The sequence below is a fragment of the Eptatretus burgeri genome, chromosome 4, assembly GCF_056783735.1.
Source record: "Eptatretus burgeri isolate ZD-2024b chromosome 4, Ebu_testis_v1, whole genome shotgun sequence".
Lineage (NCBI taxonomy): Eukaryota > Metazoa > Chordata > Myxini > Myxiniformes > Myxinidae > Eptatretus > Eptatretus burgeri.
In genome coordinates, this window is record NC_140964.1 from 100,224,672 (window position 1) to 100,249,844 (window position 25,173).

General features: G+C 43.4%; 1 protein-coding gene across 21 annotated transcripts in view; it reads left to right on the plus strand.

Moving 5' to 3' along the window:
* LOC147028754 (uncharacterized) overlaps positions 1 to 25,173 on the plus strand; it is a 120,808-nt gene that overhangs the window by 1,038 nt on the left and 94,597 nt on the right. For 4 of the 21 annotated variants that reach the window (XR_015057699.1, XR_015057698.1, XR_015057697.1 and 1 more), the window contains exon 1: positions 18,442 to 25,143. The exons of 16 other annotated variants lie outside the window; for them this stretch is intronic. Coding sequence is in view for 1 of the 5 variants with exons in the window: in XM_085879446.1 (XP_085735572.1) it covers positions 25,112 to 25,143 (32 nt within the window). In the remaining 4 variants the exon portion in view is untranslated. Of the gene's footprint in view, positions 1 to 18,441; positions 25,144 to 25,173 lie in introns of those variants that run through there. One more of the 21 variants, XM_085879446.1, reaches the window with a different exon arrangement.

Consider the following 25,173-nt stretch of genomic DNA (forward strand, 5'->3'; position numbering starts at 1 on the left):
TCGCTGAAGGGGAAAAGAGGAGGGAGGAGGGGTGGGGGAAAGGAAGTGTGAGGTGAGGAGAAGGGAAGGCAGACATGCGGTGGAGCGTTAATTACGATTCATACTGTTTCATCAAAATGATTCTGCATTAGAATAACAGTGACAATACAAATGAAATTGCTCGTTGAACAAGGAATTGCCGGAATAACTTTGTCATATCTCCATGATCTCTGAAAAAAGAAAAAAAACCTGGAAATCAATTTCGTTCTTGTAAGTCGATAGTGCTACTGTTTAATGAGTTATAGCACTTGGTTTGGTCATGATCATAACTTGGAAGTCAATCGGATTTGAAATGGCGTTTTTATCGCAATTTGAAAGTTTTGACCCGACCCCCCCCCTGACATTCGACCCCCGACCGCTAAGAAGGGTGTTGGCGTGAAACCCCAATGAGACATATGGTTGGATGCAGTATTGGAAGATACACGTTTTGGATTTAGTTTGAAGTCGATACGACCATTTTAGCGGACGTTATTGCGAAAATAATTTCGGTTTTTTGGTGACCTTGACTTTTGACCTAGATTCACCAAAAACGACAAGTGTAAGTTGGACTATGGCCGACGTCTGTACCCAGTTTGGTCATGATCGCTGAAACGGTATGGCTGCTGCAGGGTAAACAAACGCACAGAATGACACGCACAACCGACCAACATAATTGCCCAAATCCAAAGGATTCCGGCAATTAAAAAATAATGTCTGAAATCCATTTTCTACTGGTCATACTATAAACGCGGCCTGGGTAGGAAAATGCTGTCCAGATGCATCTGGGGACGTCCGGAGACAGACAGACAGACAGACAGACAGACAGACAGACAGGGAGGTGAGAGCGAGAGAGTTGTCGGAGGAGGGTGCAGCACTGTATTGGGAGGGAGTAGAGTAAGGATGGGATAGAGAAAGATGGAGAGAGATGGGAGTTCGCAGAGAGAATACGTTATGCTTTATAAATAACACGCACATCGGCATTTTTTGGGAGGAATCTGCAGGTTGGAGTTGGTGTAATTAACAACTCCAGTACTTGCTGCATACAACCAAAAAACCATGGTAGCTTTCACCAAAAAAGAATGTTGCATTTATATAGACATTTCAGGGATATGTTCACAAACATTATTCTTTATAAACAGCCGCGTGTGATGGGTAGAAAAAAAAAAAAAAAATTTGGCTCGGTATTTAGAAAACATTAATATGGCAAATGGCTTGGAAATCGGGTGTCATTTCACAACTCACTCGGAATGACGGGGCACGGACGACTCGCTCAGGGTGACTGGGCACGGACGACTCGCTCAGAGTGACAGGGCAGGCAATAGTGTCCGCAGTGAGTGAATGATTCATTCAAAAGGACGTAGCGTGCTACTGCTATCGACTAAGGTGTTCTGCAAGTGGCTTAAGCACTCATTATGTGGTTGATAAGGAATGGTTGGCCAGGCTGTTGCTGCATACAAAATTGGATCCCTTTAACACTATGGATAGGCAGTCCCTCTGGGGGACAGGGCGTGAGGTCTTGTAGTGAATTCATTCAATCATGTAGCTCGATGAAGCTGGTTAATATTGGCACGTTCCTAAATTTTTTGTTCACTTAGTATAATTCTCCTAACTGTTGAAGAAGATAAGTTTAATGCTTTGGAAAGTTTACATTTTCTTGTGTATCTATGGAGAAGGAGGTAACATGGCCTTGCTTGCTTAAAGTAAATAGCTATATCGGCTTAGTTGTAAGACGCATTATTTCTTTAAATTATGAGACGTCACAACAGATTTCGACAATTATTTGGTCCGGACTATATCTGATCCTCAAAACCGAAATAATATTTCGATGATGTACTTTAATTTGACCGTGAGAGTAGATTGTGGAAAATCAAATCATTTCATACATGAAATCACTCCAATCTCCTAATTTGAAAACAATAGCACTTACAAAAGTGATGCACATGATTTGTAGCTGTGATGAACAGGCATTCAATAATATGAATGAGGAAAGTGGAAAAAAAAAAACAAACAAAAAAAAACTTTATCATTAAGAAATCGTTGCAGCCTGTTCCAAGTCAAGGCATGGTTGAACAGGCCAAAAAAACAAGGTGGCTTCATATTCCAGCAATGTTACCTTGGAAGTGCCGAGAGACCCCAGACAGCGAGGTAGCTGAGGATTGCTTGATGAAGGATATAATTAAATAAGCCGTTAATTATCTTCAAAGGGCGTGTTTTTGATGAACCCAAGCATCTAATTTCTGCTCTTGCACTTCCTTGGAGTTTTCTTGGTGAGCATGCAAAGTTTCAGGCTGCTACGTTTCAGAGTTTTGGAGTTATGGAGGAGAGACACTGACACACTGACACACTTTAGTATTGATTTTTCCCCATCTTTTGTGGAATATGAGGAGTTTCCTTGTGATATACAATTTTTATATGCCCGATATATATATATATATATATATATATATATATATATATATATATATATATATATATATATATATATATATATATATATATATATATATATATATATATATATATATATATATATATATATATATATCGGGGCGTATGAAGTGATACCGGTCGTCCGTTTCTGTCCGCACTCTAACTCCCAAAGTTTTCAACTTTCACGTTTCATATTTGGTACATAGGTACAGACTGTGGAGACGGTGTGTCGCGACATACGTTCGTCATCTAAAGTGGTTGCCATGGCAACCAGGATGCTGTTTTCCATGGAGTCGCACAATTCTGTATATATCTTCTTGTTCTTCATAAATTGACGTGTTTGAATATATGCCTGCATGCGCGTGTGTGTGTGTGCGTCACAGAGACTTTTTCGGGCATATATTGTGCTCACTTGCGCTCTTGTTTGATTTCTGCTTGTGGCTAGTTTACTATCCCACAGCTGTATTGGAACATTAGTACCGCTAGTTGCAGCGCGGTGACATCGCACTGTTATACAATTGGCTATTCTGTCCTGTGTCTTCTGCCACGTCTTCTGTCACACTTATCGCCCCGAGTACGTCCCTTTGATCTGAGGGCTATAAATAGAAATTTGTCCAACGTCACAACTCTTCCCATCATGCATGCTAATTCACCGTGTCTACATTTAAATTTTATAACTGCAAAATTGTTTCATCATTCCTAACCTAAACTTCTACTGCCCCCAGCCGTGCGATATCGAAGTATTCGCTTCGTTGTTTTATGGCTTTGATTTTATTCTTTGGGGAGTTCTGTTTTCAGGATTGGCCTCTTTCTACACATGTATTCTTTGGTAATTTTTGTGATGTATTTGTAGGTCGTCCTCTACTCCAGGGTACTGTCGGACCCCGCTATTCGTGGGGATATGTTCCGGATATGTGAAAAATGCTGCGAATGTCGGGGCATTGTTTAAAATCTGTATTTTTAACCTCCGCCATCTTCGAAGATGGATGGAGGTTACTGTTTTCACCCCTTTCTGTTTGTTACTTACGAAATCTAAAGATGTCGTAAGTATATTGATGACTTCCGTTTCTGTTTGTTTGTGACTTATGAAATCTAAAGATTTTAAAAGTATATTGATGCCTTCCGTTTCTGTTTGTTTGTTTGTTTGTTTGTTTGTTCGTTTGTTTGCTTGTAGGCACGATAACTTGAGAATGGAAGAAGCTACCAATGTCAAATTACACCACGTGATTCAGGAGGGTGGTGGCTAGCGCTGATTAGATTTTGGTCAAAATCGGTCAAAGGTCACAGTGAGGTCAAACATCCAAAACATTCGATTTTTGATGGTTTGGTACAGAATCATCGTAGAAACTTCTGGTTTGCGTCGTTACCTTCTCGAGAGACAGCTTTTATTAGACAAGGTCAGAGGTCAAGTTGACGATTTCGTAAGTACCAGTCCATGACTGCTTGTTTGTTTGTTTGTTTGTTTGTATGTTTGTTTGTTTGTAGGCACGATAACTCGAACGGAAGAAGCTACCAATGTCAAATTACACCACGTGATTCAGGAGGGTGATGGCTAGTGCTGATTAGATTTTGGTCAAAATCGGTCAAAGGTCAAGGTCACAGTGAGGTCAAACATCCAAAACATTCGATATTTGATGGTTTGGTACAGAATCATCGTAGAAACTTCTGGTTTGCGTCGCTACCTTCTCGAGAGAAAGCTTTTATTAGACAAGGTCAGAGGTCAAGTTGACGATTTCGTAAGTACCAGTCTATGACTGCTTGTTTGTTTGTTTGTTAGTTTGTTTGTTTGATTGTGGGCACGATAACTTGAGAACGGAAGAAGCTACCAAGCTACCGAGTGCTCCCCCTCTAGTTTAACATGGTCTTGGCTCGTGGAAGAGTGATTACACAGAAATCAGGATACAACATAACAAAGAGAACAGCAGGAGAAAGGGGAAGTGCCATCAGCAGAGTGGGGGGAGAAAGTAGTTGGAGACCTCCAAACAAGGCCTGCAGGTAATGATGAGGGGGAAGGGAGAATGCAAAGGGTGGTCAATATGGATACAAAAGCAAAATTATGTGTGACCAGTTTGTGATTTTTGTCAAGGTCTGAGGAGAAGGAAGAGGTTGCTGCCTGTCTTTCAGAAAGAAGGATGAGAGATGTCATGGCAGACAGTGGAGTCATCAGAGGCAGAGGATTTTCCAGAGAGTCATTGGGATAATTGATGAAGATTCAGGATAATATGGGGTTTATCACACTGCCTTGGGGGTACTCCAACCTTGAGAGGGAGAAAAGATGAAAGGGTTCTGTTGAGAGCCACATGTTGTCTACAAGAGTGGAGGAAGTCAGTCATCCAGGAGTGGAGTTGGCCGTGGATTCCACAGGCAGACAGTTTGGAGAGCAAGGTGAGATGCCAGACTGATCTCATGTCTGATATTGAGGGCCTTCACCATTGGGAGAGGAGAAGCAGCATGTCCAAGGTAGAGTGACCAGGTCTGAATCCGAATTGATGATCTGAGATGAGGCTGTTGAGAAAAGGAATGATTTTATGTTGATTGTGATTGATTCCATGACCTTGCTGATGATTAGAAGTACAGCAAGCTAATTGGGGTGTAGTTAAGGGAATTCGTTTTTGCACCTCTTTTAGGTAATGTTGTGATATTGGCTGATTTCCAATTTCTTAGGTGGATGTAGACCAGTCCTGAAATGTAAAACAAACAAACAAAAAAAAAAACCAAAAAAAAAAAAACAGCAAAAAGCCTCGAATACATGAGGCGCATATGTCGAAGCAGGTCACATATTATGACGAGCGAATCGTGAATAGTGGGGTCCGACAGTATTTGTAAGATGCTTGTTTTCTAGCTGCTGTACCATTGCAGCTTTGTTGACTTTTATGCCCGTTTTTGTTGGTCTACCTTGCAACAAAACAGACGACATAAAAATGTGCACTTGGCACATTTATCTCTGCCAAATTCCATTTGGTTGTCTTCAGAGTACTGTTGTGTGCGTGTCTGCAGTAGCTCGGCTTGTTTTCTTGAAATACGCCATCCATCCATTGGGACCATGTTCTATACAGAGTGTCGGTGCTGCCGAAGCGGTCTTCTGGGCTATTGGGCACAATCCTGGATGGTTTGCCACTTCAATGCAGGATACTCGAATGGCTCAATCATCCCAGCAAGCTAGTACTCATTATGCTGACCTCAGAAGGATGACAGGCTGAATCAAACCCACCTGGTATCAATTCAATGGCCAAGCAGAATTTGAACTCAGGACCCGAAGATCCTAAGCCCACCACCTTAACCTTTAAGCTAACACCAGGTATAGTGCTCCACAATACAAACTTGGTACAAAGGTAAAGTTAGACAGGGCAATTTACTGATTAGATTTTGGGCCAGATATGATGAAGGTCAAGGGTCAAATATGTCAATACTCAAGTGTTTGTGTGGAAGAGCGGAGGCATACCCGTCGACTGCGCGCAATCGAATTGCTCCTTTTTTTATGCTTTATTTTACTTTATTTTTCCCCCCATGTTTAAGGCCCGGTCACACCTTGACGTTTTAGCCAACGAATGCCGATTTTTGAATTTTTTTTCTAAAACGCTGGCACACGTTGAATACGTTATGGGTAAGTTTTGATAACATTGAGAGCACGCTGGCATACGTCGTAGTACGTTGCCATACGTCATTGTACGTTGGCTTTAAACGTTGTACTTTTCGGTTGTCCTCAAATTTTTTCATGCTTGAAATTTCACGACGTATGCCGGCGTATGACTCACACGTTCCGCTACGCTGGCCACAAGTTGTATGCACGGTCTGCGATCGTTGACAGACGTCAACACATGCTACTTGTAAGTTAATCATAAGTTGAGACACGCCGAGGTAATGTTTAGCGTACCCGAAACTTATTTCTAACCTATGATTAACGTGTTGTTGGCACGTTACGCGATCGTTGCCACACGTCGACAGACGTTACTTTTAAGTTACTCATAGGCTGAAAGACGTCGGTATAATGGATCGTCCTTGCGTCAGCGGCCACGGCCAGGACACTTATTTCCAGCATTCTTCAAACTTTTCTTCGGCATGACGAGGATGTTCACACTTCGATGTCTCGCTTGGCTATGATTCCAATTGTCCATCGGCAGCGTCTATTTAAAATAGTCGAGTTTGAGCGTTTTAACACGTTCAGAAGAAACGTTTCAAATTTCCAAACCCCAGCGTCAAAAAAAAACAAACAAAAAAAAAAACAAAGGCGAGTGACAGCAATTTAAATCGTTCATTGTAAACAATGAAACTAGCTGAGTGGTACCGTTTAAAAGTCGTTGAGTGTAAAAAAAATCCAATTGTTGAGCGCAAGCGTCTACTTTCAATCGTGGAGTTTGAGCGATTTAGCACGTTCAATAGAAACGATTAAAATTTCCAAACCCCAGCGTCAAAAAACAAAGGCGAGTGACAGCAATTTAAATCGTTCATTGTAAACAATGAAACTAGCTGAGTGGTACCGTCTAAAAGTCGTTGAGTGTAAAAAAAATCCAATTGTTGAGCACAAGAGTCTACTTTCAATAGTGGAGATGCAGCCATTTAAATCGTTGAGTGGCAGCCTATGAACCTACCCGTGGACACGCGGACGCAAGGACGATCCATCATAACCCACACCCTCCCCCTCACATCCACCTACTACTGCCAACATGAACAAACTACTACTAATACTGATACTGATACTGATACTGTTACTGCTGACATGGACATCGACTCAAAAAGGACTCGAAAACACTGTTGGGTTCCCCTTTTATGAACACCATTTTTATATACCAATTCCCAAAACCGCTGGGAACACGTCTTTATATGGCAGTTGTAAGCTAGAAACACATTAATTTTTTTTTTTTTTTGTCGACCGGAAGACGTCATTGGAATACGTCTACATACGTCGATGTGTGTTGGGACTATGTAAAGAATTGGTTCAAAGCACGTCAAACATAAGTTAGAAATAAGTTTCGTGTAAAAAAGACATTACCGCGACGTGTTTCGACTTATGAGTAGCTGATAAGTAGCCTTTGTGGACGTGTGTAAGCGTCCACATATCGTGTGTAAAACTTATCCTCATCGCATGCGAACGTGTGTCATATGCCGAGTACGTCGTAAAATTTTGAACATGTTCAAAATTTATTGACGTACTCTACTTACTACGACTTATGATAGCGTATTTAGCGTTCTACTCGCGCATACCAAACTTACCCATACCGTATTCGACGTGCCCCAACGTTTTAGACACACTTTTTGTTACGTCGGCATACGCTGGCAAGATCGCCAAGGTGTGACCGCGATTTTGACCCTTCCATTTCTACGGCAGTTATGATTTGAATCGTTGTGCGTCAGCCTTTTAATAGGCTACGCCACGACATCGTCGGCGATGCGTGCAACGCGCTATGCCTGAGTTAGACTATCGTTGGGCATCGGTTGTGTAGGCCGACAACAGGTTCAGCATTCGTTGGTATAAGTTATCTATAACACAATGAAACGTTCTGTGTAGTTACCAATGCGTTATACATAAGCCCAAGTCGCTATGAATACGTCCGAATCTTTAAAACAAAACATCAAAAGTTCAACGTAAGCCAGCGTTTTACATAAATTTTAACACGTTCCAATCCCTGGCTAAAACGTCAAGGTGTGACCGGGCCTTTAGCTGTTGGAAAATGATCTCAGGAAAAGTACATTGCTATCCTCTTGCATTTCCACATTTGGCTGTCACAGCACAAGTCCATGGTGGTTTTGTAGTTTTCATCATTTCATGACATCAAACTACATTTGGATCATCTTGATTGTGACCTTAAATGTTGCCCTCTGCCCGGAGAATGAATCCACAATTATAACTTGGTCATGTTTCAGGCCATGAGACCGTCTGCTATTTAATGTTGTTTTATTGGCACCTTTTTGTTCGATGCAGGGTATTGGTTGTAAGACTCGGTTCATGATAAATGTAGATTGAAGGATGATAGCATCATTTATAGCATTTAAAGTGTCCTTGTGGAATTGGAGAGGACTATTTTCTGCAGTTGTTTGTATGAGGTGAAAGGAAGGATTGTGATTCCGAGGAATACACGGCAAATATAAACTAGATGAGTGTCATGTGCCTCGTTCGATCAGCAACGTTCTGTTGTGTTCAGTCACTGCATAAAGCTTACCTTATCCCACATTTTGTATTCTAGTGACTGAAGGCAGAGGTTGTGTTTTCACTCCTGTCTGTTTGTTACTTACGAAATCTAAAGATTTCGTAAGTATATTGATGACTTCCGTCCTCTGTTTGTGTGTGTGTTTGTTTGTAGGCACGATAACTCGAACGGAAGAAGCTACCAATGCCAAATTACACCACGTGATTCAGGAGGGTAATGGCTAGCGCTGATTAGATTTGGTCAAAATCGGTCAAAGGTCAAGGTCACAGTGAGGTCAAACATAATTCCGTAAATTCATGTGGAGAAATGGAGTATTTTTGCTTCGGTCGACGTTACGAGTTCGTTTTGACTTTGATTTTAATCTTGTCTTCGGTTCTTGCGATCGCTTAGGACGCTTAACACTCGGTTGTCGAAATTCTGGTAAAAATCGGATGTTTTGGAGACGTTTTAAGATTGTATAAAAAATATTTCACTCGCCGCGTCACGGCTCGTCACGTGGTGCAGCGTGCTCGAGCAGACGAGGCGTTGAGTCTCGTAAAGGTTTTGCGTTTTGCGTAAAGAAATGGAGATTTTTGCTTCGGTCGACGTTACGAGTTCATTTTAACTCGGATCGCAATTCTGTTTTCACTTTTGGTAACGGTTAAGTATGCTTAACACTCGGTTGTCGAAATTCTGGTAAAAATTTGATGTTTTATGAGATTTATGTCGGGTGTCGTGTCTGAGGCTTAACTGAAGATTATGCTAATGAGGGGGATTGTAACACGGCATTATGCGCTCGTTTTAAAGTCAATTTCAATCCTGTCTTCAATTTTGGTACCGGTTAAGTATGCTTAACACTCGGTTGTCGAAATTCTGGTAAAAATCGGATGTTTTATGAGAGGTTTGGTACAGAATCATTGTAGAAACTTCTGGTTTGCGTCGCTACCTTCTCCAGAGACAGCTTTTATTAGACAAGGTCAAAGGTCAAGTTGACGATTTCGTAAGTACCAGTCTATGACTGCTTGTTTGTTTGTTTGTGTGCAGGATATCTCAAAAATTTTGGATGGATTGAGATGAAATTTGGTGGGCATGTTGGATCTGTAATGAGGACGAATTGATAAGATTTTGGTGAAGATCTGGATGCTGGAATTCAAGTCATTCTTCACCATTGAGTGATAGGGCTAAAACCAAACTATAGCACAATATCTCAAAATTATGGACGGATTCGTACGAAACTTGGTGGATGAGTTGATTAGGTGATAATAACAAGCAGATTTGATTCTGTTTCAGGTCCAGGTCCAGATCCAGCCCATCAATGGCATACAAAATATAAACTGTTTAGTATTGCAGAAGTATATGCTCCACCAAGTGACCTTGTTGTTACCTCTGCCACTGAAGGTGAAGGTGGTTATGTTTTCACCCCTCTCTGTCTGTCTGTTTGTGTGCACGATATCTCAAAAAGTCGGTGGACGGATTAGAATGAAACTTGGTGGACAGGTTGGGTGTGTGACCAGGACAAATTGATTTGATTATGATGAAAATCCGAATCTGGATCTGAATACAATAATTATTTAATTTTAAAGTGATTCTTCACCATTGGGAGATCGGGCCAAAAAAGAGATATAGCATGATGTTTCAAAAATGTATTGGACCTGATATGTTCTCGTGGATCAGGAATGATGTGACAGAGGTGTGTGTTATACCGAGTGCCCTTCGAGTTTTTAATGTTTCTTCTTTTTCTTAAAAAAAAAAAAAGGGAACACAAACGCTCAGCCCACCTCAATGCTAATCTATCCCTTGATACCCGATGGCCTACACAATAGATATGTCTTCTTCCGATTTCCAAATTATAAAGTAGGTGAATCTGAAATTAAATCAATCTTCTTCTTCTGTTTGTGATGTCACACACAGAAGGAGATTACCAGATCCATACAATCAATATACAGGTTACATCGTGGTAGGATTTAACTCCAATGGGGAATACTTTTCGATTTTCCACAAATATGCAGTCGATGCGTCCTTTGTGCTTGTATAGTAATAAATACTGAGATGATTTCATGCTTCACCAATGGCCGAAGTTTCCTAAGTTTGCGAGAAATTGGACGAGGTTTGTTTGGAATACCCGACTGGATCGGGCCTACAAAATGCTCGCTATTGTGCTTGGAACATGCCACAGAGAATTGTTAGGAAAAAGCAGAGATGCCAAGATCTTGTGGTTATCTGCCGCGATTGAAGAAGAATTCCAGCCCCATGATAAAGCAGAAGAAATAGCTATCGCTTGAAACTGGAACACTATCTCTATCCAGCTACCAGCATACACATTTGAGCAGTGATTCAAACACCTGTTACTATTGCTCGGTATTTAGCACAAGAGCACTGGTAAAATAATTATCTATTTTCAACACAAATTTCTACAAATCAAATGAACCACCATCTATTTATAGTGGAGTATGTATGTATGTATCATCATCTACTACTCTGAGAGGATTTGACCAATGACACAAACTTTCAGGGCACCCTCAGCCTCCATTTCCCCACACCCATTGACCATCACCCCACAATATCCACCACCATTCCACAATACCGACTTCCATCCCACCCCCTCCCCTCCACAATATCCACCATCATCCCGCAACTCTCTCCACCCTCCTCCTACCCCCCCTCCACAACCACAACCCCCATTCACTGGGGAGGGGGGAGACACCGACACCTCACGGACATGATGGTGGGACACGGCATGGACACAAATGTCATCCGGGAAAAGTATGAATCGGGACAATCCCATATCGTACAAGACACCTGGTCAGCCTGCAACGGTGGGACAAAGCATTCATCGCCAATTTTGTCAGAGTGTACTGGGCGGTGCCCATGCTGTCCAGTGATGACTGACTGTGGTATTTCTGCTTGAGTAATATATAAATGGATTTATCAATTGATACAAAATCCCTCCCTTATAAGCCGTTAATTGAACGGAAAAATCAAACCCGACTTAGCTGAAGTGATCATGTGACGAGCGTTTTCATCTTCACAAACACTTTGCCTTCTTCCTCTGAATTGCTTGCCCGAGGCTCAAAACGACATGGCTCCACAATTCCACCACAAACATTTCCATCACTAATTTTGTCTTCAATAGTTTCTTTAAAAATCCCATTGATCGGTTTCAACATCCCGAGAACCTCCAGTATTGCTAATGACGGTGGAATCGGTATCAGAATCCGAGCTCAACTTGCACTGTTCCTTGCTGTAAAACCAGTTCAGATCACTGAATTCAAGGTGTGACTTCACGGAGGAAATCGAAAATCGACACTTGGACTTTTTATATATATTTTTTGTGATTGGCAAAAAAAAAAATCCCCCCCCTATTCAAATTAGACCATGATGAATGATTCTCAATGGTTTTCAGAATTTTTTTTGTTGTGTATTTGGGTTCCCATCTATCTATAATTCCAGCAATCTCTGTCTGTCTGTGACCGCTGTTTCTTGACAACCACTGGTCCAATCTGATTGAAACTTGCCAGATATATTGCTGGGGACCTGAGTATGCCTTTTTAAGGTTTGATATTGTTTCGGTTGTGGAAATTCGCATTACACCATAAAGAGTCCTCAGGTGAGATTTCTCGGTAAGTCCATGTGTAGTTCACCCAAACCCATTGTATAGAGGGAATTTGTGTGATTCCTCCGGGCTGCGACGCTTTGTTAGCCATTTTTTCTTTCTCTATTGTTGTTTTCGACCATTAAGCCGCCAACAACGCAAACAGCCACGACCTTTACCTTCACAACTCCATCCCGCAAACATCGCTTCACCGCCATTCCCAAACGACACCATAACCATCAAACCACCACCGAAAACCCTCCACCACCTTCGCCTTTCTCCTTCACAACCAAGAACCGCACCACCTGTGAACACTGAACGTCGGGCTGTCTCGGGCCCGTTCGGCGATTGGTGCCAAACACACCGAGCCGCGAGCACGAATGGCAGCCTTTCCGAGGGGAAAATTCGGATCCAAAATGCTTCACGCCCACTTCCCCTCCGACCAATGGGCGAACGCGAGGCGGCTTGGCCCCGCCTCCAACGCGTGTATGTTAAGTCCGTTTATGCAGATATATGGATCAAGGGAGGTTCACGCCCCTTTTTGCCCGACCAATGGCTGAAAAGAGGGTGGCGTGGCCCCGCCTCCAATCGCGTTTTGATCTGCATATTTGCATATCGGCTCCTCTTGAGACCTATAAAGAGATGAGCGCAAGGCGACGCGTGTGGAGAGTGTGGAACTGGTGGAGCTAAGCGTGAGTTGGGAGAAGAGCGGGCAGAGCTGAGTGGAACTGAGAGGGTGAGTCGAGCTTGGAGAGAAGTTGCAGAGTTGCAGGGAAGACGGCGGACGGCGACCAGGTTGCGGTGGGGGGTCGCTCGACTCATCATGAGATCCAGGCTGACCAGCCATACCCCTCTCTCTGAGCATCAACGATTTCCCCCCCCCCATTTGCGCTGAGATAGTGCCGAGGGGGGGCCCCCGTTCCCCCCCCACCCTAAACGTGGTGCCAGCGGGACCGCTCGCGCGGAGCACGCCGGAGAGGACTCGCCGACCACGCCAGGGCACGGAGTCGGGGCGCAGCTGCGCGAACATTGCGGCTTGCCCGCCATCGCGTCACGAGGACGCGGGTAAGACCTCCCCGGTCTCGTGGACCTGGCCGATCTTCCGGGATCCACGTTCATTTGGTCTACGGGCCTGTCTGCCTCCTTGCCTGTGAGGGTGGCTTTCTTCCTTTGCTTTTTGCGTAAATGCTTGTGGTGGCGCCGTCTTTCAAGTAGAACTGCGTAACTGTTGCCATGTGTACGCGTAGAGTCGGTTTTAATTCTGCATTTGTTTTGTTGCATAATTGTATGGCTGTAAATACGTGTGTGTGTGTGTGTGTGTGTGTGTGTGTGTGTGTGTGTGTGTGTGTGTGTGTGTGTGTGAATAAAATGCTTGCTTGTTGAACTGTTCCCGCTCTGCTTCGTCTCCTTCCTTTTTATTGACTCTCCATCCTGCATCACGTAAGAGATTCGTAGTGGGCTTAAAACGCCCGGTAATTAATCGGAACGGTCAAGGCCGACGATAACTCCGCTCGGTTATCCCTGTATTACGGAACGAACTGCTTAAGCGGTTCGTGTCCGGAGTCGGCCTGTGGCGTGTTACGATCGCCCGGTCGACCACTCGCGCAGGTACTTACGTAGGTCGAATTTGGCGAGCAACCCTATCCTGATCGTGGTGAGGTTAAACCCTCACCCGTGACTGGCTCCGGGCGATAGTTCCCGGATGGTCACGACTGAATTGTCCGTCCAGTGGGCGACGTGCCGCGATTCGAGTTACGTGGCCGATCTCACGCCGGCGGGCGCGAATTCACAACAATATTAATCGGACAAGTGGTTCCCAAGTTATGGCCATTTATTTACCAAACCAATGAGAGGACACCGTGCTATGACGTAACTTCCTTTTTAATTTTTTTTTTGCACGTACGGGCACGCACTAGTTCAAATGAAATACATCAATACTTTCAGTAATTCTGAATGAGGAAGTTTCCATATTCATAAATTTGATCGTTAAGGAGGTTTGGAAAGAGTCTTGCATTTTACTGAATCCCAAGGAAGCTTGTATGAGGTTACTGCATCAGTTTGTGACTAGATTTCAGTTTGACTTGTAACTGTGAGTGTAATTGCTGCGTACTAACTAGAAAGAGTTTTGTTTTTGTCGAGGAACTGTTACATTGTGTTCCTGTGTAGCACCAGCGGGTTGTGTTTATTACAGGCTATTGGGTATAGAAAACCTCCTGTGAAAATGCAATCAAATTGCCACATCCTATTACTGCCTTGGCTTGGCGAGTGTTCACACCCCAGCTGCCACGAAAGCTTTTAATATGCACCGCGTGGAACCGATATATTAGCAGCAATGATCGTCGGGCTGCATGTCCACCACAGTCTCTGTTGCAGATTAATAGAGGCTGGTGCATGCTTGGGGCCTCGTATTAAGTGCAGCATTTTCTGGGGAATGCCTTGCTGTTTTTATTTGGATATAGTTTCAGAAGTTGTGAACACATACTATTTAACATGTCTTTAGTCTTTCCAGCATTTGAGATACTAGTTTGTAGCCATTTGTGAGTGAGCACATGGTTCTGATCACATTTGGGTGATCATCCATGGTTACTCTTAACTCTTCTGCAAATATTGTTCCCTAACTTGGATCCCATTGTGTTTTTGATCTGCACTGTTTAATGGAATTTGATCATGTCAACGTCTTCCCCTCCCTTTCTGGAAATGTGTGTTTGTGTGACTTTAATATGAATTCATTATTTTTGCCAAGAACCTTACCCAGTAACTTCATTAACTACAGGTATTGTGTGCTTAGATCAATATGTATGGAGTGTGTTGAGAATATGAAAGCGACCATCATTAACAAAACCGTAAAATTGCTCTCTGATTATTTTTTATTATTATTTATTTTAAATTGGGTTACAGCAAGAAACGCGAAGGGCACTCAGTAGAGCGCATACCTCCGCCCTCTAATGCCTGATCCACGAGAACCTTTCGGGCCCAACGCATTTTTGAAATATCATGCTATACAGTACTTTTTTCATTTTTGGCCTCATCTCATGGTGAAGAATCACTTATAAAATTAAATAATTCGAGTATCAAGATCTGGATTCGGATCTTCATGAAAATCAAATTGATTCGTCCTTGCGACACACCAAATCTGTCCACCAAGTTTCGTCTGAATCTGTCCACAACTTTTTGAGATATCGTGCTGTATATAATTTTTTCCCGATCTCTCAATGGTGAAGAATCACTTTAAAAATTCCAGCAGTCGAATCCGGATCTTCACCAAAATCAAATCAATTCTTCCTTGTCACACACCCAACCTTTCCACCAAGTTTCATCCGGATCCATCCGCAACTTTTTGAGATATCATGCTATATATCGGTTTCGCCTGATCAATGGTGAAAAATCACCGAAAAAAATTATGAGATCTGGATCTTCACTAAAATCTAATCTGTTCTTCCTTGTCACACACCGAACCTGTCCACAAAATTTCATCCAGATCAGTCCACAACTTTTTGAGATATCCTGCACACAAATAGATAAACAGGCAGAAAGCGGTGAAAGCATAACCACCTTCACCTTCGGTGGCAGAGGTAATAAAGAACATCTTGGCTAATGGGATGCCATGTACATCCACCTTGGCAGAGTTTTGCTCCTGCATACCACTCACATTTTAAAAGATAGTGCTATGTTGCATTGTAAGCAAGGGGTTGCATACTGTCTAAAATCTCTGCATTATTGATTTCGCATATCAAAATCGACCTTCGCATTTGACCAAAATCCAAGTGCCTCACATACAGGATAAAATATTATAACACTAAACAATGCAGTCACGAGTTGGACGACTCTTATCCACACACTTGTGCACAGGAACTGAGCATGAGCAGGAATAAAATGGAATTTAAACACCTTTTTATAATTTGTGGCACTGGCGAAAAATTAACTTGTGAATGAAACTCACATTTAACAAACAAAGCGGTGCATTGATGCCACTCTATCAAGAAGGCCCTCTTTTGTTTTCTTGTTATATTGTGTGAGATAAACACATTGTAGCACATTCACATACCTTTAGGAGTTGTTCAATCATTTTTCTTAACATTAAAGTCCAAAGCAAAAGACTTGATACTCGTATTACTTGAGTTCAGTTATGTACCTTGAGTCGACCTATCTTGCCTTCCCATTTAACATATCGGTGTACACTGTAAAAAGTACTATTTGTTGCCTCTTCTTAGCAAGCCCAGTTGTGTTCGTATCTGCATTTATCACCACCGCAAGGGGAATCAGGCATTTTGTCTGTGGCACTTCCTAATTTGCATTTTCATTGTCTGATGACGAGGGTTCAGCAAAGTAATTGGTGATCAATCCAGACCTTTCTTCTTACATGGAACTGAAAAACATGTTCCAACTTCTCACCCTGTTTTCAGTGTCAGGATGTGGTATCAGCCATCGTATTGTTGTGAATCTGGAAGCCATGAGCACACAGACATTCAGGTTCCTATAGCTTAGCTATTTCGATAAATATGTGTTTTCTAGTTAGAATCCATCCCCTAGTCTAATGGGTGAATAAATGTAAATGCGCTGTGCGTTATTTTAATAGTTAGGATTTTTATACCCCTTGTAACAACAACAACACGCCTTCACCTCGATGCCATTGGCAACGTGCGTCCGACCACGTACATGGAGTTTCCTCGGCCACCAGAGCTCCGACTCCGCCCCAGATGGAATGTTCCCCGCGACCACTGAGAGGCGTGAGACACCACAGACATCGACTTTCTCACAAACCCTCGGCCAATGGGAGGCGTGAGACACCACAGACATCGACTTTCTCACGAACCCTGGACCAATGGGAGGCGAGACGTCTCAGACGGTGATCTTCCCACGACACCCCCTCCCGCAGGGGAAATGCTATATAAGAAATGCCAGGGCCTTGGAAAGCAGGTCAGTAAAAAGTCAGCGTCAGGTCAGTGTGAACGTCAGCTTCAGGGTCGGCTTGGCAGTGATCGGGTTCGAGGTGCCGGAGATCGACTTGTCTGGTCTGGTCGGCTTGGCAGTGATCGGGTTCGAGGTGCCAGAGATCGACTTGTCTGGTCTGGTCTGGTCTGGTCGGCTTGGCAGTGCCTGGTGTCTGACTTTTCCTCCGTCCCTGGTGCTTGAAGTGGCATCGTGTTGTGGGTTTGAGTCCCGTCGAGCCGGGTCGTTGAAGACCACACGAGGTGGACAGGTCCAAGTGTAGGCTTTGGTCTCCAGCTCCCTTTCCTCGAGCTGGAAGACTTCAATAAAGACAATTGGGGTCCACTTCTGTGTGTGGCTTGTGTCTGTGTGTGGACCCGTCTATAAGTAAAACTGTTAAGTACCTTGTACATTATTTGCATTTCATTTCTATGAGTCGTGATAACTCTGCTTCTTACGTGCTCCCCTCCTTCCCCCCCTATTATAAATAAACCCATGTGTTAAATGTATGTTCGTTTTTGTGTTTCTTTTTTTTTTTTATTTTTTTTTTTATTTTTTTTTTGTATACCTTGGTCGAGGCTCGTATGAGAGCTAACACACAACTCACAGCAAGGAGGCATGAGACAAGAGGGGCGGGAGTGGAAGGGACAAAACATTGGGGAACAGAGACAGGTGAACTGTTGAAGGGAGAGGGATGGGGATGGGACGGGGAACATGGCGAGGGGAAGATGGACATTAAAGGGACTTTCAGGAAGGAAAGCAGGAGAATTGAAGGAAGTGGGCTTGGGTGGATTATCGGGGTAGAAAAGATCGAGGATTTGGATGGGGGAAGATAAGAGGTGGTGGTGAACAGCTGTTTTGAAAGCCTGGAGGGAAGAATGGGAAAGAATAGAGTGAGGAAGTTTATTCCAAAGGCGGGAAAAAGAGGAATGAAAGAGTGAAGATGAGCAGTGATTCGTGATTTTGGTAGTTTTACCAGAAGGGGGTTGTTGGCGGACCTTGAGCGCCCTGTGGAAATGTGGTTGGGACAAATCACAGAGAGAGCAGGGGGGCAAGGCTGGAGAGGAGTCGGTAGAAGACAGAAAGACCACCGACCAACCTGCGGTGATTGAGTGAGAGGCCCAAAGACTCAGCTTCATTGCGGGAGATGCCAATGATCTTAAAAGCCCTGGTTTCGACAGCGTGAAGTCGAGAAAGGTGGGAGGCAGGAGCACCAGCCCAGAGGGGAGAGCAGTACTCCATCAGGCTACGGACAAAAGCTTTGTAAGTGGTCAGGAGCTCAAGAGGGCCGAGGAAGGACTTTGCACGACGGAGGATTCCCAGTCGGCGACTGGCTTTTGAGGCAAGGTTGGAAATGTGACTTTCCCAGGAAAGGTCATGGCAGATAGTGAGACCCAGAAGCTTGAAAGAAAAGACTTCTTCCAGAGGATTGTTGAGAAAGTGGATGGGGGGGTTTTGTAAACGGTCCTTTCGAAGAGACATAGTGAGAGTGTGAGATTTGTCTGGATTGAAAGACATGTTCCACGTGTTGGACCAGTTTGTGATTTTATCCAGATCTGCAGTGAGCGAAGAAGCTGCTGCTTGCCGGTCTGAGGGATGACAGATGGTACGGCAGAGGGTGGAGTCATCGGCAAAGAGAAATAGAGGATTTTCCAGAGAGTCCGAGAGATCATTGATGAAAACCAGAAAAAGAACAGGGCCCAGAACGCTACCTTGAGGAACTCCAGCCTGCACAGGAAGAGGGGATGAAAGAACTAACACAGTGGTTTAACACAGTTTATTGGTTTATTTTTTTATTGGTTTTATATGGTTTTATTGGTTTAACACAGTGCGTGTTGGGAATTAGCCAGGCTGATTCCACTGTAAAAGGGACATTTGGCCCGACGAAAGCTCGGTGACCATCCGCTCGGGTCGCACACGGTTCGAGTACGCTAGCGACTCATTCCATACGTGCATCGTCGAGGGTGAATTTCCCCGGTTGTTAGATTGCGTGAGTACTTAGGTAAATTGGAGTTAGACAAGTGAACCCTACCTCACGCCGTCAAAATATTGGCGAACTTCGGTCCGATAAGGGCCGCGTCGGCTCCGGAGTTATCCGGGGTGACGACCTATGCATTCTGCGTGAGGGCAGAGTCGACCCTGCAGCTCCATCTGGTGGTCGTGCTCGCAGCCGATACCCAGCCCTGCGACAGTATAAGTTGTCTCCACGTCAGGTTGAAAATGCGCGTAAGCGACCTGTGCAAGTTTATAACTGAAGAAAAATGTTGGAAGTAGAACAAACCCAAAAAATATGAGGATTCAGAGAACACCCCACCCCACCCGGTCTTGTGATAAATATTATAATAATAATATAAAGAGGAAAAATATAATGTAACAAGAACATGGGTAGGGTCTTCGAGTCGCAAATGTGTTTGGTCAATGATGTAATATATTGTTTAAGTACTACAAAACAGAGGGGTTTTGAATACGGCAAAAAGGTGATTTGTGTTCTGTAGAGTTCAAGTACAGTAAATTTATATTATAAAAGGAGCCCTGTCTCTGTCTGTCTGTTGTGTTATAACTTGAGAAAAGATTAACGGATTTCAATAAATCCAAATATGGTGGATTCAGGGAACTCCTGGGAAGGTTTGTGATGAAGGAAAAACAAACAAACAATTTTTTTTCTTTTTTCTTTTTTGTACATGGGTACATGTAGCGAAACTGCAAATGCCAACTTGCGATGCTGATTATCCACGCACTCCCAGGAATCCTTTTTCTTTGTGCCCTATTGATTTGGCCATCACAGCAAAGATTGGTATTTCCGTCAGCGAAGCGACGGGTCTTGCATTCTCGTGTCAATTAAAATGAGGTTTTAATGACCACAGAAAAAAAAAACCTTCTTCTGCAAGTTTACCACTGTTGACATTCACCAAAACTAATTAACGTGTTAAATAAGGTGGTCAGATTTTACACCACCTTATTTAACATGTTACATTAGTTCTTCATGCCTGTTGTTTGTCCTTTTATAATGTCACCAAGAACAGCAATTCTCCTGCTTTGAATGGTTTTTATGAGGTCAACGAGCTGACCTAATATAACCGTTCGATGTCCTCAGATCTGTCTGTCTGTCTGTCTTTGTCTCTGTCTGTCCGTCAACAATTTTTATTTTTGGGTAGTCGATCTCGTCTACCCTTATCAGTATTTCCGTCGATATGTTTGTCTGTCTGTCTGTATGTATGACTGTTCGGTCCAGTGCTCCGTTAATACAATGGCGATTTCGATGAAACTTGGTTGGTAGGTTCATACCATGACCTAGTTGTGTGCAAATGAGAACCGTTGCTACGGACCCATCCGTTGCCGAGCAACGGACCTTTGAAATTTTCAAAAAAAACTCAATTTTTTTTTTTTTCAAAAATCTGGCCACGAGCGACTATGGGCAGTACATTCAGCCATATTGTCAAAAATTTCCAGCCGGATCCTATGAAAACTGTCGGAGAAGATAGACTTTGAATGAACCCTGGTTGAAAACAATAAAAAAACGAAGTTCGTTATATCTCAGAGACTATGAGTCAGATGTACATGAAACTGGTATGGTAGGTTCATGGTATGTCCTCGATATGTGTGAGAAAGAACCGTTGCTATGGACGCTTTTGTTCGCTTGTAACGGCTGAAAAACAACTAAATTAGACTTGATCGACTACCCATGTCCGCCTACTGGCTTGTTATATCTCCTCCGAGACGTCTCGGCCGATTGAGTTCTTACTTGACACGATGATACAAGTTGCTCTCTATAGATTGTCTGAGCCCTTTTTCACATTTTCGCCTTAGGGTCAAGGTTATAGGGTCATCAAGTGCAAAATGACCGATTGGTCGAATGGCCTATAAGGAAGCATCGGACGGCTATAATGGATAATGGGTTTCATCGGGATCATTAAGAAGATTTAATTCGACCAACTAGTTTCTCCTTACCTCTGTCGTCTGGCCCTGTTTATTGGGCAACACGAGGTCCGTTGACTTCAACACTGCTTCGTGCGGTTATTTTAAGTTCAATTTAAATTCTGTTTTCACTTTTCATAGTCGCTAAGGTTGATTAACACTCGGTTGCATCAAGTTTTGTGGAAATTTAATGTTTATTTCCTCTGTGTGTGGAATGCATTGCAGCAAGGGGTAGCTTCCATGGGCTTCCATCCGTTTCCATGACATATTGTTATGGGGCCGGATATCGGTGGCGATCACAACCGCTAGAGGGAGCAGTGGTCAGCTCCACTGAACACTGAAATTTAGGTCGTGACCCTCGGATAAGTCTGAAAGGCACGGGTCTCTTACAGGACCATGAATCGTCAATAATAATTCGACCGCGTGGTGTCGGGTTAATTGCCAAACTTCAATATACCTAATTACCCACGCGGCAAAGCTACCAGGGAATTCACACCTTCGACAGACCTCGAGCGGGACGAGCCTTTACCATGCCCGAACCGTGTGTAACCCGAGCGGATGGTTACCAAGGCCCGTCGGTCCAAATGAACAATTTACTGCCTCGCTATTTCTCAACACGCACAGTGCTAAGCCAATAAAAGAAATGACAGGGAACGAGCCGGGACATTTATTACAATAAATGATCGGGGTGGGAAGCACCAAAGGGCAGAGTTATCCGAATATCAGGCAGGCAAGCAACATACAATGAGCAAAAGCACTTATCAATTCTACTTATCAGACAGGCTCACTCAGAGACACACACCCAAAAGGAACGGACCCCATCGGTTCTTTATTGAAGGCTTCCAGCTCGAGGAAAGGTGAGCTGGAGACCAGAGCCTGTGCTTGGACCTGTCCGCCTCGTGCGGTCTTCGACGATCTGGCTCAGTGGCGGGACTCAAACCCGCAGCTTTCACGTGGCATCAAGGACGAAGGCACCAGGAGTGGAGCGGAAGACGCCAGCACGATCGGCAAAAACAAGCGAGGAGACGGCGAGGCAGGCGAAAATAATTGATTCTCCTCAGGCTCCGACGCCAACACGAACGTGAACCGAACTCGAACACCAACAACCTTCAAAAGGAGCCTGGTCTTTTTAACCGCTCCCTGAGCGGGGCGGAGCCTCGGTGTCAGACGCTCTGTGTGCGCTTGGTTGGACAGGGATCAGGTGTGTTGACATGCTGTTTGCTCCTGATTGGACAGCAAGGGGAGCCTGGTAAAGCGCTAGTTCAGTGGAGGAGCCGTGAATTGGCACCCGTTTGTTCAGTGGAGGAGCCGTGAATCGGAATGCGCTAGTTCAGTGGAGGGTGGTTGGTTTGTCAGATCTAAAGATTTAAAGAGCTGACTATAAAACAACTTTGCAGCGCACGTATACTTAATTACCCATTAAACAAGGGACGGGACCCTAACTAGAAACACATACTTACTGATATAACTGATCTATAAGGACTCTGGCTGTTGTGTGCGATGGGTTCCAGATTCGTAACAATATAACGAGGCTGTCTTAAGTTCTTGTTGATTTCTGTTTTCACTTTTGGGACCTTCTGGTGTAGCTACACGTTTAATGAAGATTATTTTCGTGCAAATCCACTCAAACACACCTTTCATGAGGAAAATACATTCAATTCAAATAACCGTGAGACTCTGGAAGGGACACCACATGCCTTCCGTTCACTGCTTCACCTAGTAACCTGTCCTCCTGAGGGACTGCTTGTCTGTGAGATTAATGTTTATATTTTAGATGGTTTGGGAAAGTGCTCTCCAAGTATCTGAAAGAATTCCTGTGAAAAACGGGCGTTTTAAGATTTTGTTTGGGCTGGCTGGCTGGTCACGTGATGCCGTGCAGGCAGCAAGTGATTGAGCTTCTCGGTGGCCTGAGGGTCCTTTTCAGTTGGGGTCCAGCTCTGTCCTAGATATGGCCATTAAATGCACACACTTAGAGTATTTATTTCACAGCCATAAACGTGGGTTTGAAAATTGCATAATGATGTTGGGAATGATTCCGAGAATATGGAGATTTTTGCTTCGAGTGGCCTCATGCGTTTATTTTAAATTCAATTTGAATTCTGTTTGCAGTTTCTGTAGTCGCTAAAGCCGCTGTCACACATTGACGTTTTAGCCAGCGTATGGCAACGTATCAAAATGTATGTAAAACGCTGGCATACGCTAAACTATTGATGTTTTTTTTTCCAGTTTTGGGCGTATTCATAACGTGTTGGACGTATGTATAACGTACACAGAATGTTCCGATAACATATAGATAACTTATACCAACGAATGCTTAGCGTGTTGTCAGCGTTCACAACCTATGCCCAACGATGGTCTAACTTATGCATAGCGCGGCAGCGTATCGCCGACGATCACGTGGCGTAGCCTATGAAAAGGCTGCGGCTCGACGATTCAAATCGTAACCGCACTAGACATCGAAGTGTCAAGCCGCTGTCACACCTTGACGTTTTAGCCAGCACATGCCGACGTATGAAAAATTTGCTGAATACGCTGTCACACGTCGAATATGTTATGGGTAAGTTTTGTATACGTTAAGAGCTGACATACGTCGTAGTATGTGGACAAATTTTAAGCATGCTGAAAAATTTTCGACGTATGACTCGCATGTTCCGCATACGCTGGCCATAAGTTGTAGGCACGTTATGCGATCGTTGACACACGTTACTTGTAAATGTCTCATAAGTCGAAACACGTTGAGGTAATCTTTCGCGTACCCAAAACGTATTTCTAACCTATGAGTAACGTGCTTTGAACCTCTCTGTAACGTATCTCCAACGCATATTAACGTATGTAGATGTATTTGACGTCTTCCGGACGACCACAGAACTTGCTGAACGTGTTACTAACTTACAGCTACTGTATAATGGCGTATTGGCAGCGTTTAGGGGAACTGGGATATAAAAATGGGGTTCACACAGGAGGAACCCGTCGGTGTTCCAGACTCCATAGTTTTTTAGGTCATCTCTATCATCTCGGTAGAGATGACCTAATAACCCCAGTCTCGGTCTGTCCGTCCGTCTGTACGTCCGTCCGTCCGTTCGTCCACAATCAAACCGAGTGGAGACAAATAACCAATAGTGGAATGGATAGAGGTCGATGAGACATGCACAACAGTAGGGTGAATATACTGATTCTGGCTCACTTTTCCCCATGTAAATGAATGGGGGATTTTCAGCGGTTCATTTTTTTTCCCCTAAAAAGTAAACCCCCTTTTTATTCCAAGGTATATTTATTTGTCTCCCCTTTTAACCTCGGGACACTTTTTTCAAATAACCAATGCAATAAGATAAAGATTTGTTCAAGTAGTAAAGTAGTAATGTGATTTGTTAAATGAGATTCGAAAGAAATATCTGAAACATGTAAGCCAAGGGACACTCTTTTTCAAATAACCAATGCATATTGTTTAGCTCACTCATTGAACCTATAAAGATTTGTTCATTCTCAAATTCCTTCAATAGTTTAATTTTCTTTGCACAATAATCCCCATCTAAAATATTTAAAAACAAAATATTTGAATCTTTATATTTTTTAAGATACCCCTTTTGTGCCATTACGAAATGATAAACTTCTCTTAATGCTCTTGTTTGACCACCTCCTGAGCCACAGGTTATTTTTTGTTAAGCCACGCCCACTTTTCATAAGCCCCACCCACTTTTTCCTAAGCCCTGCCCACCCTTTGTGAGATTTTTATAAACCTTACCCACTTTTCCTAAACCCCACCCACTTTTCCTCAGCCCAACCACTTTTCATGAGGTATTTTCATAAGCCACGCCCACTTTTCTAAGCCCCGCCCACTTTTGCAAACTCCCACCTACTCTTACATCATTTCCACTTCATCTCTGACTCACAAAGAAATCACCAGAAAATTCAAGAATGTTATGCTTTTGAAAAATTTGCCTGGGCTTGCCCAGGGAATTTCCAAAGGAAACCACACCCACCAGTCTTTCCATATAAAAGCCTCAAGCCCAGGCTCCATTTTAAACATTTTTTTAGCTGGCAATGGTGTGCTGTGTGCTTGCCTGGAGATCGACAACTTGTATGGAACTAAACCTTCAAGTTGATGAACTGGATTCAAACCTCTTATCTGTGGAGGTAAGATTTTATTTTCCTATTTTCAGTTTG